This window comes from Heloderma suspectum, chromosome 2 (genome assembly GCF_057233095.1).
Source record: "Heloderma suspectum isolate Gila_16-S chromosome 2, 16-S_ref, whole genome shotgun sequence".
In the NCBI taxonomy this organism is placed as follows: Eukaryota; Metazoa; Chordata; class Lepidosauria; order Squamata; family Helodermatidae; genus Heloderma; species Heloderma suspectum.
This window is the reverse complement of record NC_139459.1, coordinates 153,090,149-153,104,250: the sequence shown is the minus strand read 5'-3', so window position 1 is coordinate 153,104,250 and position 14,102 is coordinate 153,090,149. Positions and strand designations below refer to the sequence as shown.

At 44.8% G+C, this 14,102-nt stretch overlaps 2 protein-coding genes across 12 annotated transcripts in view; one reads left to right on the top strand and one right to left on the bottom strand.

Moving 5' to 3' along the window:
- The window catches only part of CASR (calcium sensing receptor), an 87,377-nt gene extending 84,788 nt beyond the window's left edge, over window positions 1-2,589 (top strand). The window contains exon 6 of the mRNA XM_084835250.1: window positions 488-2,589. Coding sequence (XP_084691376.1) covers window positions 488-1,926 — 1,439 coding nt within the window. The 3' untranslated portion in view covers window positions 1,927-2,589. The remainder of the gene's footprint in view (window positions 1-487) is intronic.
- Window positions 2,590-11,043: 8,454 nt separating this feature from the next.
- Window positions 11,044-14,102, bottom strand: part of PEX5 (peroxisomal biogenesis factor 5) — a 41,340-nt gene continuing 38,281 nt past the window's right edge. For all 11 annotated transcript variants that reach the window (XM_084835239.1, XM_084835243.1, XM_084835246.1 and 8 more), the window contains one exon: window positions 11,044-13,035. In XM_084835239.1, the coding sequence (XP_084691365.1) occupies window positions 12,834-13,035 (202 nt within the window). In that variant the 3' untranslated portion in view covers window positions 11,044-12,833. The remainder of the gene's footprint in view (window positions 13,036-14,102) is intronic.

Here is a 14,102-nt window from a genome sequence, read left to right as displayed (position 1 = left end):
GCAGTATGAATGACAAAGTACACATGATAAGCTTGCTGATAAAGATTTGTGGCCCTCCATCACATCAGTCGTTGGGAGAGGGAGGTGGCCGGGGGTCAGGATCCAGGAGTCACAGGGTGGCTTCATTCCAACAGCAGTAAGGAAGGCTGAGATGATAAAAGGACACACATAGATGAAGTTGTGAAGAGCCGGTCAAAACCTGCTTGGGGCACATAGAGGCATGAGAGCTGCAAATGCCCCCAAACCGCCCAAGCATGGCTGGAGTAGGAGAGCACGGTTCAGGCATATGCTGGCCTGGAAATGCGAGACCAAAATTTAGCTCCATACAGGTGGGAATGAGGAAGGACGAGTGCAACCATGGAAGTGTTCTTTTTGTTCAGCCAGAATCTTGTATGTTGATTACCCCTATGGCCTCATGGAGGAGATGCAGCACATTGCTGTTCATGTTCAGACATCTTTTTTTAATCACATGTCTTGTCTTTTGTAGATGCCAGTGCTTGTGAGAAGTGCGCTGAAAACTTCTGGTCCAATGAAAACCACACATTCTGCATTCCTAAGCAAATAGAATTTTTGTCTTGGACAGAGCCATTTGGGATTGCTCTCACTCTTTTTGCTGTACTAGGCATCTTCCTAACCTCATTTGTCCTGGGTGTCTTTACCAGATTTCGCAACACACCCATCGTCAAGGCCACAAACCGTGAACTCTCTTACCTCCTCCTCTTTTCCTTGCTGTGCTGCTTCTCCAGCTCCCTTTTCTTCATTGGTGAGCCTCAGGATTGGAATTGCCGCTTGCGGCAGCCAGCCTTCGGTATCAGCTTTGTCCTCTGCATCTCCTGCATTCTAGTGAAGACCAACCGTGTCCTGCTGGTCTTTGAGGCCAAGATACCTACAAGCCTGCATCGCAAGTGGTGGGGTCTTAACCTCCAGTTCCTCCTGGTCTTCCTGTGCACTTTTGTGCAGATAGTCATCTGTGTCATCTGGCTCTATACAGCTCCCCCTTCTAGCTTGCGGAATCATGAGCTGGAGGATGAGATCATCTTTATCACCTGCAATGAGGGCTCCTTGATGGCACTGGGCTTCCTGATTGGCTACACTTGCCTTCTGGCTGCTATCTGCTTCTTCTTTGCTTTCAAATCCCGCAAACTGCCTGAGAACTTCAATGAGGCCAAATTCATCACCTTCAGCATGCTAATTTTCTTCATTGTCTGGATCTCTTTTATTCCAGCCTATGCTAGCACATATGGCAAGTTTGTCTCAGCTGTGGAGGTGATTGCCATACTAGCTGCCAGCTTTGGCCTCCTAGCTTGCATCTTCTTCAACAAGGTCTACATCATCCTCTTTAAGCCCTCACGCAACACCATTGAGGAGGTGCGCTGTAGTACTGCTGCACATGCCTTTAAGGTGGCAGCCAGGGCTACCCTGCGACGCAGCAATGTGTCTCGCAAGAGGTCCAACAGTCTTGGAGGCTCCACAGGCTCTACCCCATCCTCATCTATTAGTAGCAAAAGCAACCACGAAGATCCCTTTTCACTGCCAACTCCTACAGAGCAACAGCAACAGCATGGATGCAAGCAAAAAGTGAGTTTTGGTGGTGGAACTGTCACCTTATCACTGAGCTTCGAGGAGCATCAGAAAAATGCAGTAGCCAACAGAAACGCAAAGCACAGGAACTCCTTGGAAGCCCAAAACAGTGATGATAGTCTCATGCGGCACAAGGCCCTACTTCCTCTGCAGTCCAGCGAACCTCTAGGTATTGAGCCCAATTTCCAGACACCTTCAAGTCAAGACTCCAACCCCCAGGAAACAGTAATGGCAGAAACCAAGCAAGAAGGACAAAAGTTAGAAGAGCAACCTCCCTTGCCAGCTGCATACTTGCGGGATTTTGTAGGCAGTGACACCATCATAGAGAATGCCATCCATTCATAATCAAAGAAAGAGGAACCAATTCCCCCTGCTTTTCCTGAATGGAGAAAAGGACTTCTGACTCAGAATCAGCAGGGTAGACTGGCCTCCAAAGGAAAGTTGAGGGAAAAGTTTCAGAAGCATGTCTAGTGATCGTTTTAGTGAAACTTTGTGTTGAGTTGGAAGATATGAGAAGAAAACCTTTGGAAGGACTAGGAAAGTTCATTCAAGACAAGGCTGGACAGCCATCTGTCAGAGATGCTCTGACATGGATTCCTGCATGGAGCAGGGGGTTGGACTAGATGGTCTTAAAGGCCCCTTCCAACCCTACAATTCTATGATTCTATGATCTTTTCCAGCTGGGTTTTAACAGAATTGTTTTTGTTACTGCCATTCCACTATAGTGGTCCAAGCCACCAACTTGCTGGTTAGTGAATATGTCTGAGCAGTTCCAATAATATGTTCTGCTTTTACATTGATGTATTTTATCCCTTTTCTTCATAATGTATAATAGTTCCCCTTTATATGTAAAACTGCTTAGCCATTTTACAACAAGGAAAACTTGCTGCTTTACACAAAACAGGACATGCCATTTGACTTGGAGAAATGCCATTCTCCAATTCCCATGGAAACGTATTAAATAAAGTTCAACCAGTGCCCTAAACTTGTAATGTATATAAACAAATGATACATATTGCTCCTTGTATTTACATAATAACATAGGCCAATTGATGCTATTCTAGATGTCTCATATATGAAGAATAATGTACTATGAGCTTGAGAGACATCACAACGTTACACAGAGGCACTGTTCACCCAGACATTTGTAACAGTTAGAGCGCCTAGGGCTGGCTCACTTTGTAGTTAACAAGGAAGGACAGTTTGCACTCCTGGGGAATATATAGAGAGGTCAGTGAGATGAGCTTGTTACTTAATTTAGGCCTCGTTCATTGTATCTCTGCTGTTGTGGCTTTTGTCCTTCACATGGCTAACATTTCACTCTACAACTTAAACTGTGCTGTGTTAACTCCTCTCAAACCCACAGCACTTATATGATCACTCCAAGATATTTTCAGGCATAAATAAATCAGCAAATAAATGTTAAGGGAGGAGAAGGGGGAAAAGACCAGCCCTGAAAAGTGGAGCGAAACATCCCCAAGATCGCTTCAAGGAAAGATCAAACCTTTTGCTGCTACACAACCTAAGTTTTCTTGTAGCATCTCAAGGAGAGGAGGCATAAGAAATCATGTGTCCAGGTAGTTAAAACAGTGGCTCGGTTCACACACAACAACCCCCCCAAGAGGTTTTTTTAAACCCTGGGTTCTTAAGAACGAGCCAGGATAGAGGAAAAGGTACAGATGTGTAAATCTTATTCTGTGATTTTGGGAAGAATTAAAAGAAGGGACTAGTAAATGATAGGTGTGCCCAATGTTACTTTTTGCCATGGGCGGTATGAGTTGGAATGAAGCTCATAGACCTCTGTCTCCCCAATGTCTGCACTTGCTGGAGTTCCAAAATATATCGTACAGATAGCAGAAGTTGCCACAGCTGAGAACTATGAATTCCTGGCTATTTAACCGAAGAGAGAAAATAAAAAAATTAAAACAAAATGATTTCCAAGTGTTTGCAGAGCATGAAAGGCATATTTATTTCTCCAGAATTTCTGAACCATTTTACATCATCCTATGAAGTGTGCATGAAATTCATCATATATAAGTTGGGGAAATGCCATGGGGAGAAAGTCATCACTAGCCTAGGAAGTGCTGCACATAAAGAGTGGAAAACTACATTTTATTTCCACTGAGAGATGCAAAGGGGAACTCATAGCTCTGCAAACCTGTGCCTGATAAATGGCAGTGCTCTAGTCATTTGGGTTCTGAGTCCTGAGGAGGAGGAGGATGGTGTGTCTGCACCTAGCTTTGCTGCACCTAGCCTGGAGTGGGTGCAGCCTTACTAGACCCCTTACTTAAGTTCCAGGCAGCTGCTGAAGGGCATCAGCTGTTTTGGCTGAAGGATGGACATCTCTGTTTTTATGGGCTTTTTACGGAATGTGCTTCAGTGCTTTGGAACTTAATATCCTCAGGTTGCACCATCTATAGTTCTAAAGCCATGATGTTAGACATGTAGTTGCATTTAACCCACAAGTTGAGTTGTGACCCATGACAAATGCAAGTTGTGGGGGATCCATAACTAGATGTCGATACCTTTCTCTTTGATTTAAAACACCTGTGCGGGGATTGGATCAAGGCCACAGGGCTGGGAGTGTACTGCCGCTCCCCTCCCCCCATGCTATTTCCTCAGTCCCCTCCTCAAAGCTGCTGTTAGCTGGGGCACATATTATACATGTGCCTGCTATTTTTCACTTCTGTAACTAATAGGGATTAGAGTGGATTTAGGTTGGGGAAATGCCATGGGGAGAAGGTGTTAAACCCACAAGCCACATGGCCCTGATCCAATCTACCAGCCTCAGCAACGACAGCTTTTGTGCAAAGAAAACGATGGTGGGATATCCAATCAAATCCCACCCGCCCATCATATCTAGTTTAGTCCCAAGCTGGCAACTTTCAATGCAGTGTGAAAACATTAGTACCCAAGTGGTCAACATACCAATTTGTTATGTAATGACAGTATTGTCACAAGTATATGTTCTTTTTCCATCAGTTTGTTAGAAATCCTAGAACAGTGGACTCTCCTGCCCATCAAGCATGTACTAGACCTAGATCATCCAAATCTTATGCCTCATATTGAGGTTAAAGTCATAGCATTGAGCCTACTCCCCCTATATTTAATTCTTGTACTAATACTTCACTTCTTCACCAGACTTCATTATAGTAACAGTTTTGTACTGGAAGGGCCCTGACAGTGTACAGTATTGCATATACACTGGAAAGGAGTATATACTTTTATCTGCTGGGAACTTCAGTGGGTTATCATTTGAGGTTAACTTGTTTGTATTTATGTACAATCATTCACTGAAAAAGCTGCTGGCTTTTCCAAAAACCATGTTGTGTTCAAATCTAGTGTTCCCAGTTTGTAGAATGCCACTAGCACTGAACTCTGAGAAGGACTTTCTTCTGATGTAAGAAAGAAGGAGACACCAGTAGGGCAAAACCAGCTTACCAAATTCATTTGGTTATAAAATGGGCTGAATGAATGCAGGCTGGGTCCAATTCATGGTGAAGAGGTCATACACTCTCTCCATCATGCATTTAGCATGAGGCTCACCTAACTTCTGTTTGCTTTTGCCATCACGCAGTTGAGCTGCAGTACAGTTTTATCACATGCCACTGAACCAAATTAAGATGGTGACAACTTCAGCCACCTTCGTGCTTCTCTCCAGAGCACCTGGCCATGTGCCACCATCCATCCTTGCCACTGCTTGCTGCAACCCACCCCAACACCCTCTGGTAAGCTCATGCAGGAGGGGTCTCCAATGTGGCTCTGGACTCTCCTCAAACCTGGCACTAGCCCTGAAAACTGGGCTGGGAAAGGGGACCTCTGCCCTATGAAAACCCAGCCTTTCTTACATTTCTGTCCCATGTCAGGATACCATTTTGAAATTTCAGATTTAACATCCATTGTCTGTGCACAATGCTTCTAAAATAGGTGGTTTTACTTTAGAGAAAAGATGACCTTGGAGGAACACCCTATTCAGCTATGGCTCATGTGGGGAGAAGTGGATAACAGATATTGTTGCCCATCTCCCATAACACTAGCGCTCAGGGTCACCCAAAAGAATTGATTAGCAATGGATTCAGGACAGACAAAAGGGAATTCTTCACACAGCTCATACTTAACATACAGAGTTTGCTACCATAAGATATGGTGATGGCCACTGGCATAGACGACTTTAAAAGGGGGTCAGACACATTCATGGAGGATAAGTCTTACAAGCCATTACCTCTGATAGCTACAGGGAGCAGCCAGGATCAGAGGCAGTGTACCTCTGAATAGCAGTCGCTGGAGGACAAACAGCAGAGGACCGGAGTTGTTTTCATGTAGTTTGTGGGTTTCCTGGGCTAGCAAGAGTTAGAAACAGGCTAGTGGCCTTCTCCAAACTGGTGCCCTCTGGATGTTTTGGACTTCAACTCCCATCAATTCCAGCCAGCACAGCCAATGGTCAGGAATGTTGGGAGTTGTAGACGAAAACATCTGGAGGGCACCAGATTAGGGAAAGCAGGCCCAGGTGGGCCTTCGGACTGATTTAAGCAGGGCTTTTCTTATGTGCTTGATAAATAAGAAAACTATTTTCTACTTTTAAAAATGTTGTTGGAAAATTGAAGGAAAAAATGGTTAATCAAAGCCATGCTTTGTTAAGCCATATCTTGTTAAAATGTCCTGGCTAATTAGCCCTTAATAAGTGTAAAAAACCTCACTACCTTGTATGAAGTTGTTATAAAGGTGCAGTGAACAAGGGTGCAGGCTGACAACTAGCTATTTCGCATGCTCTTTGTTCAACGTTTTACAGAATGTTGCAAGTCAGTGAAGCAAACAGAACAAATCTTTTGTAAAAGATGACGCCTTGTATTGCTGAGCTCAGAGCCCAGCTCCAGTTCCACAGACTTCACACCTTGCAGTGTGGACTAGTAGGGACAGGCGGAAGCTGTGGACTAGGGATGTGCATCCCCCCCCCCATTAAAAACCATGAAGCAGGTGCACCCTCACCCTACTGTGTTATGTACAAAGGAAAACAGCCAGCATGAGGTATATGCCTAGGAAGACATGCCTTCAGTTCACTCTTTTTACAGTGTACATCCTCCATGCTTCCACCGCTGGCAGACGCACACATGCACATACCATGAAGTTATGCAGAAGTGTCCCTATTCTTAAACCTCCGAAAAAAAGGGAAAAGTTGGCCTTGCCAGGAAGTTTAATTCCTCTGCTTGATAAGCATAATTAAGATGGTGAACATTCTGGTGAAAGTAAGATGGCGGTGGCCACAAAAAAATTAAAATACGTAGAGAGGCCAGTGCCAGCCACAGTAGGACCTTCTGGGGCCCATGGCTAAGTGCCGATGCCAGGCCTGCCAGCGTTAAGAGAATGCAGAAAGCTTCACTTAAGCTTGTTTAAAGGGAGTGTTAACTCTATTCTTGTATACTACAATTATCTTTAACATTTGTATTGCTTCCAATATTTATAATGTGTGGTTGAGCATCTTGGCTTCAGCTGGGAAGTACAGTTGCCTTCTGTGCTTTGCAGCTGTTTGTGAGGTGTTTTCAGATGATAATGTGTGTCTTTTTGGCGCTTCAGTAAAAGAGGGTCAGTTGCAGTGTTTCAAGCCTGCCTGCTTTTATGTAGTCCTTGCTTGCAAACCCTTCAAAACAGAATCATTCAGTTACCCAGTAGTTATGAACTTAGCCTTGAAAGGGCTAAAGGTTGTCCTAGATGTGGGTCATGAAGCTATAGACGAGATTCAATACAAACTCTCATATTAGAATATTGAAGAAACCTTAAAATTATGGATGTTCTTAAAAGGAAGTTCTATTCAAAGTTTGAAGGAAAACTCCTTTAAAAATACTTGGCATTTATATAGCGCTTTCTCAGCGTTCACATCACATATTCGTAGTCCTTACACCATTTCTGTAAAATAAGTCAGTAAATATTGCCAGCCTGTATGCAGAGTGAATAGTGGCTTCTCTAAGGAAGAAGAGAAATTTGAACCTGGGGCTTTCTGTGTTGTCCATCTCTTTGCCTGCAATCCTATGACAAACACTATGCTACACTTGTTAGAATGCCAGGAGCACCCCTATCTGCAATAATAGGAATTCCTAAAAGCTACCAGTCACTAGAATCGTCCCAATTCCCACTCATGGGTCCCAGACACCCGGAATCCCCCCACAGCAAGAGACAATACAGAATAGTGAAAGCAGAAGAGTAAGTTTATTGTGTAGCTAGTATGCCTGGCCGGAGCGGGGAATGAGTATGAGAACTACCAAGAGCCTAGTTTTACGCACCAGTAGAATTACCATAGATAAACGTGTGACCAATTACAGTACAGATTAATATTCCATCACGTATATGTAATTCTAAGACTTTAGTTGGTAATCCAATTCCCGTTAGCATAAGGATAGGATTTTATTTTAAAAGCAGTTCTTGGACTGTGGGTTTCTTGATAAGGACAAGCGCTGCAAGCCCGCGCTTTTCTATGTGCGGGGAATGATGTTATACAGTGGATTAGCATACCTCAGCCATCAAGGCCATTGTGAGCCTCATCACACTGGGGGCAGGGGTGGGAGAACTGGCTGCGTTAGACGTCTTAAAGATCAAAGGCAAGAAGGCCATTTACAAAAAGCACTGTTTGTCCGTGGAACAAACTGGAAAACCCTGAATTTTGTGTCTGCTCGGCTCATGCACAGCCAGACAGCAAAGGAGGAAATAAGACTTGCCTCTCCAGGAGGCAGGTTGTTGTGCTACGAGCTGAGCATGGCAGAAGCATGAAAAAGGCCATATACAGTCACTGGCACAGCTCAGGCAACTGCCGTGCCTTTACATTCTAATGTTTTGATTAAAGCTGAAGTAGTTGTTATGGCAAACCTAGACAGCATAGTAAGAAGCAGAGACATCACCTTGCCGACAAAGGTCCGCATAATCAAAGCTATGGTTTGCCCAGTAGTAACGTGTTGGCTGTGAGAGCTGGACTGAGCACCGAAGAATTGATGCTTTTGAACTGTGGTGCTGGAGAAGACTCTTTCGAGTCCCCTGGACTGCAAAGGAGGTCAAATCAGTCAATCCTAAAGGAAATCAACCCTGACTGCTCATTGGAAGGACAGATGCTGAAGCTGAAGCTCAAATATTTTGGCCACCTAATGCGAAGAGAAAACTCTCTGGAAAAGACCCTGATGCTGGGAAAGACTGAAGGCAAAAGGAGAAGGGGACGGCAGAGGATGAGATGGCTAGATAGCATCACCGATGCAATGAATATGGACTTGAGCACACTTGGGGAGAGAGCGCAGGACAGGAAGGCCTGGCGTGCTATGGTCCATGGGGTCACGAAGAGTCGGACACGACTGACTGAACGACAGCAAGTTATGGAACACATGTGGTTTCCTCCAAAATTAGTAGCCCCATCTCTCTCTGTTGTGTTCAGTACTATAAAATGTATGACACTGATGTTATGTTGCAAGCTTCCCTGTTCTTGGCAGGGAACAAGCTTGAGCAGAGAACATTTGCGATGCAATGATGTCACAGCTTGACTAATAATAATTTGCCACAAAGAAGAGTGACAAAGGAAACTCAGAAGCCACAGTGACAGTGCTCAACACAGACTTGCTCAACACAGGCAAAGAATTAAGGTGGCCAGGTGTCCTCTTTTACAGAGGGCAGTTCTTTATTTGAAGGGCTGCCTAGTCCAAGCTCAGTAAAGAACTATCCAAAGGAAGAGCTGGGCCTTGACACTGCCCATCAACAGCACCTGGACAGAAGACTGAACAAGGCACACAGCTTACCTGGTCACAGTCTTCCACATGATGGTGAGATGTACTGTCTTCCTATATAAATCACAACAGTTCCAAATTTGCATCTATACATATAATTAGCTTATGGAAATAGGTGTCTTTTATCTCTTTTTTTGGCAGTTCACAAGTGGCCACCCTATGCGGACTTAGCCTCTCACCTAAGGTGGTAGACCGGGCTTTACTTTGGGGAAATTTTTTTTGGAAAACTTAACATGCTCCCTGCAAATAGAAAATAAGCATTTCAGGAGCAGGCTGGGCACGAACCTTTCTTCCCAATATGCTAATGCTCTGCTTAGAAGGAATATTTTATATGGGGAACATTAAAAATGAGAGACATCAACTGCACCTCATTGTACAATCTCTCAGCTCTACAACTTAATCCATCTGTGTTTAAACCAGGCACAAGTCAAGCCCTGCCAAGAAGCTACTTGCTGTGGCAGAGACAAGAGCACAGATGTAGCTCACTGACCCAGTGATGCCAAGATGGGTTCACTGTCTGCCACTATAGGGATGTCTGTCACCGGGAAATCCGGAGGGCCCCAGAAAGGGCCAGATTTCCCTGGTACCCTGACTCGGCTTGCATTTGCGGGTTTCTTCCCAAAATCTGGGAACTTATTTGGGTTTTTTAACTTGCATAAAAAGGGGTTTGTGCAATCTGCATGTGCAACTCCTGGAAATTACCAATGGAATTTGCGCAAATTATGCAAATTGCTTTTTGTGCAAATAAAAACACAAAATCTGCAAACTGGCCCAACTCAACGCAGATCAAGTCGAGTCAGCTCTTGGGAAAGTGAGCCAAAGTCCAGGGGGGTGATCTGATTAAAGTTCAACGAGCTTCAGCCCCCAGACAGATTTCTCCGACATCCCTAATTATAGCACCACTTACATGAGCTTGGACCTTGTGAACTCTGGCAAGAATGAACCTGACATGCTCTAACTTCTCCTACACACAACTTAAATCTCTCCCCACTCTCCTAAAATCTGAGCAAAATACAAACATGCTCAGGACCCCAATGCCGCTCCTTGGACTTCAGGCTCTGGATAGTTCCAGTGTAGCTACCAAAGCCAACCTCTCCCCTGTCCCATTACAGTTGCCAACTTGTTTGTGGCCCTTTTCCTTTGCTTTTTACATCAGGCTAACATGGAGACATTTAGAAGCTGAAGATTTTCCTGCCAGAAAGATAAAGGGAAGGGAAAAGTTTTATTTGCTTAAAATCTCTGCATGTCATGCTGAACGTAGGGAAGGGCAATTTAAAAATGGAGGTTGACCAAGTGCAAAGGAGGACAAGCCTCTTGTCCGTTGAACATGTGCATACGAATTTCAGCAGCAGCGTTTCCACACATACCCTTAGTCTTCCAGAATGAAGGATTTTGAAAAATCACTTGAATACAAGCAATTCCAGATATTTTGCAGCCGTCTCAGTGTATGATCTTCACTGCTAAAAGAACTAGCGCTGAGGATCAAACCTTCCAAGAACCCACATCAGATTACTGAGCTAGCCTTTAAGCTGCCACTGCACGGGTGACCATTTGCAAGGAAGAGCATGTTCCTGTACCTTTTAACAGTGGTGACGAAGAGAAAATTCTGGCAGATGCTGCAGATGGGAGGAAAGCAAAAGCATGAGGCATCCCAAATGTTACTTTGACGCACCCCAAGAAAAATCTCCTATATAGCAATCTTGTCTTTGACTTCATCCCCTTTTTAATGAGAACTCACAGAGTAATGTTCAGCAGAAAATGTCTAGAAGAACTGAGCCATTTAAGGCAATTAACAAGTAAGTTCCTGAACTGATAGGCTTGCATCTCACCTCAGCTGCGGACCCCCTAGCTGGCCTCTGGCACAAGTGGCTGTTCTTTCTGCCTCAGTAACACACATCTTCACCATCTGCAGCATGGGGACGCGATACTGGCCTTGGCGTCCGGATTACTGAAGACGCATTTTGAGTACTCAAAAGCACTATATAAATGCTAAGCACGACCATCTACTTCCCAATCATAGTTTAGTTTCATCTGCTACCTGAATCAGAAAATTAAGAGCAAACCACACAGACATTAAACACGATCTGAAGTTTTGTTGTTGTTTTCAAGTAAAAACCTCTGCTTACTTTTGGAGCAGACTTTTGCTGAAGAACCTATAAAATTCAGCTAACCTTGTAAAGACTGAGCTGCCAGATCCAACAAGATTAGATTTTATCTATATTACTTTGCAAGATGGCAGCTTGTTAAAAATAGAATTTAACGAACAAGAGCAGAGACACATATGCAAAGCTACTGCTTCGCTCCAAAAATAAAGTCAAAATAGCAACTTTTTATTTAGAAATGGCAGCTGGAGGACATTAGTGGCAGGAAGAACCTATTTTGTGCACAGAGTAGGACTTTTAATATCAAGAAAGGGGGAGTATCCTATTATGGGTTGTCAAATATATGCAGCTATAAGGATGGGGAGGATGCTGACTAGAAAATAGTCATGCACAAATTGAACAGCAGACAGCTTAATTTGGCAGCTTTAATTCTTTTAGTCTCTATTATACAAAATACTTTACAATTTAAAAACATTTTCCCAACAAAAAAATCATATACAGATAAAGAGCCAATTACACAGAAGGGGGAGAATCATATGCACAAAGATAACCAGTTCCCTTTTATTTTACAAGAACAAAATTGCAGAAGGATAATTAAGACATAAGTTCTGCCCTGCACATTTGAGGTGCTTCAGTTAAATCCCAATTCTGCCCTCCACCCCAGAAGCATTCTTAAGTACAGAGCAGGAGAGCTACTCCTTCCCCCACCTCTTTGAGTGGAGAAACAAACATTGTAGAGTATATGCTATGCTGGTGCTCAATGAGATATTTTCAGTCACTTTGTGTTGTATGTTTAATGTCAGCAGCACCTTTGAAAGCGAAAGCCCAAAATTCCACATCACAATCCAACTCTTTGAAAAGGACTTTTAAATAGAATTACCATGTAAAAAGATGTACCGAGGTCACTACTACTCAATCTCTGCCATTTAGCACACAGATCTAGTTTCCTTCCTCTATGCCCAGAGGGGTTTTTTCTTGTAGGCTATAGCTCAGGGCTTTAGGAGCAGTTTGTTTGCCATTTTAGAGTTTTGCCCAGTGGACATTAGTGCAGGGCAAAGCAAACACTTTCCTACTCAAAGGATTTGTGTCCCCCGTAGTCAACAAATCTAGCAGACTAAGGGAGGCACACAACCAGTTAATTGTTGTTCCTGGATGTAACAGAGGTTACAGGAAGTTAATTCTAAAGTAGTAGATCCAGCACGAAATGTGAGCAAGTGACCTGCCCTAGACCAAAGAGGAGACCGAAAAAAATTTATGTATGTTTACCTCTCTGGGACGATTTGAGGGGAAGAAACAAGAGGCTGCCTGAGGTGTCGGTGTGTTTGCAGGGAGGAGAAAGAAGAGATCAGTGTTGGTGAGGGCTCATCCTGCACTCGCAGGGGAGCCCATCCAGGAGTCACTGCTGGATGCCAAATGCCTGTAGAAGGGTGGGAAGGTCGCGAGCATCAGCCGCCCCATAGAGATCACTCTGGCCGAGCATGGACAGCGCCATACGGAGGGTGCTCCAGATGTTGTCAGACATGGCACCCTGCTGGCCTCGTGGGCCTCGGCTTTTCTGCTGCATGTACAAGGCCTCTAGGAAGTGCTCCACAGCCTCTCTGTCAAGACAGAAGTACAAGGTGAGGAAGGCAGAGAACAGCACATGAATAAGTTGCGCTCCAAACGCAGTGAGGTGAAGGCAACGGTTCCAAGGCTTCCACCCTAACACACCTCTGCCTCTCAGACACAACAGACCTGAAGCTATAAAACTGTACTGCTGGGATACCCACTGCGGTGCCTGCAGGTCACAATGCACCCGCAGAGATACACCCCAGTGTCTGCACAGCTCTCCGCTCTGCTCCCCACTGCAAGCATCTGGCTTGCTTCACTGAGTTGCTTGGGCTCCCACCCACCTTGCTACTGCTGTAGCAACAGCACAGCCCAATAGAAACTCTGCTCTGCAGCCTCTGATCAACCAGGATAGCCTTCAGTAATGTAGAAGCAGCGGGGAGGTCACTCTCTGCTGCTCTTTCAGCAAAGTAGACTCGCTTTAAGGAAAGCTTCTTCCTGCTGCCTCTACTGCCCTCCCCCACTGCTGAGCATTTCCCTTTCTTTCAGCCCACCCCAGCCTCTGCCCCCCGCTGTTCCTCTGCCTCTCCCAGCCTTTTCCCTGAACCCTTGCCCCCCCAAGTCCTCTTTCCTCACTGTTTCTCTGGCCACCCTCCCCCCCACTCCTTCCTGGACAGTGGCTTTGACAGCAACGAAGATGCCAGCAGCGTTGGGAAGGGGCTGAAAGAAATGGGAGTAGCCAAGCCTGAGGAAGAGTTGTGGGGAGAAACAAGAAGAACCATTTCTTTCCTTTTGCGACTGGAAAGGGAGGGTGTGTGTGTAAAATTGGATATGAACAGAGCAGTCCTATATAGGTCTAGTCAGAAGTAAGTTCAACTGGGTTCAATGGGACTTATTCATCTAACTGCAGGCTTAGAAAGGAAGGACAGTGGGGGATATAGATGAGGGCAGGAATGAGTGAGTGAGAGAGAGGCGGATGGATCTCTAACAAGAGGTGGATTGTCTCTCAGCCTCACCAGGTTTGGGGGGCTCAGCCACAACCCCTTGTCTTGTACTCAGTTTCTTGGGCAAATTACTTGTTGTTTGTGACAGGCCATGATCCCATGGCACCCATTTG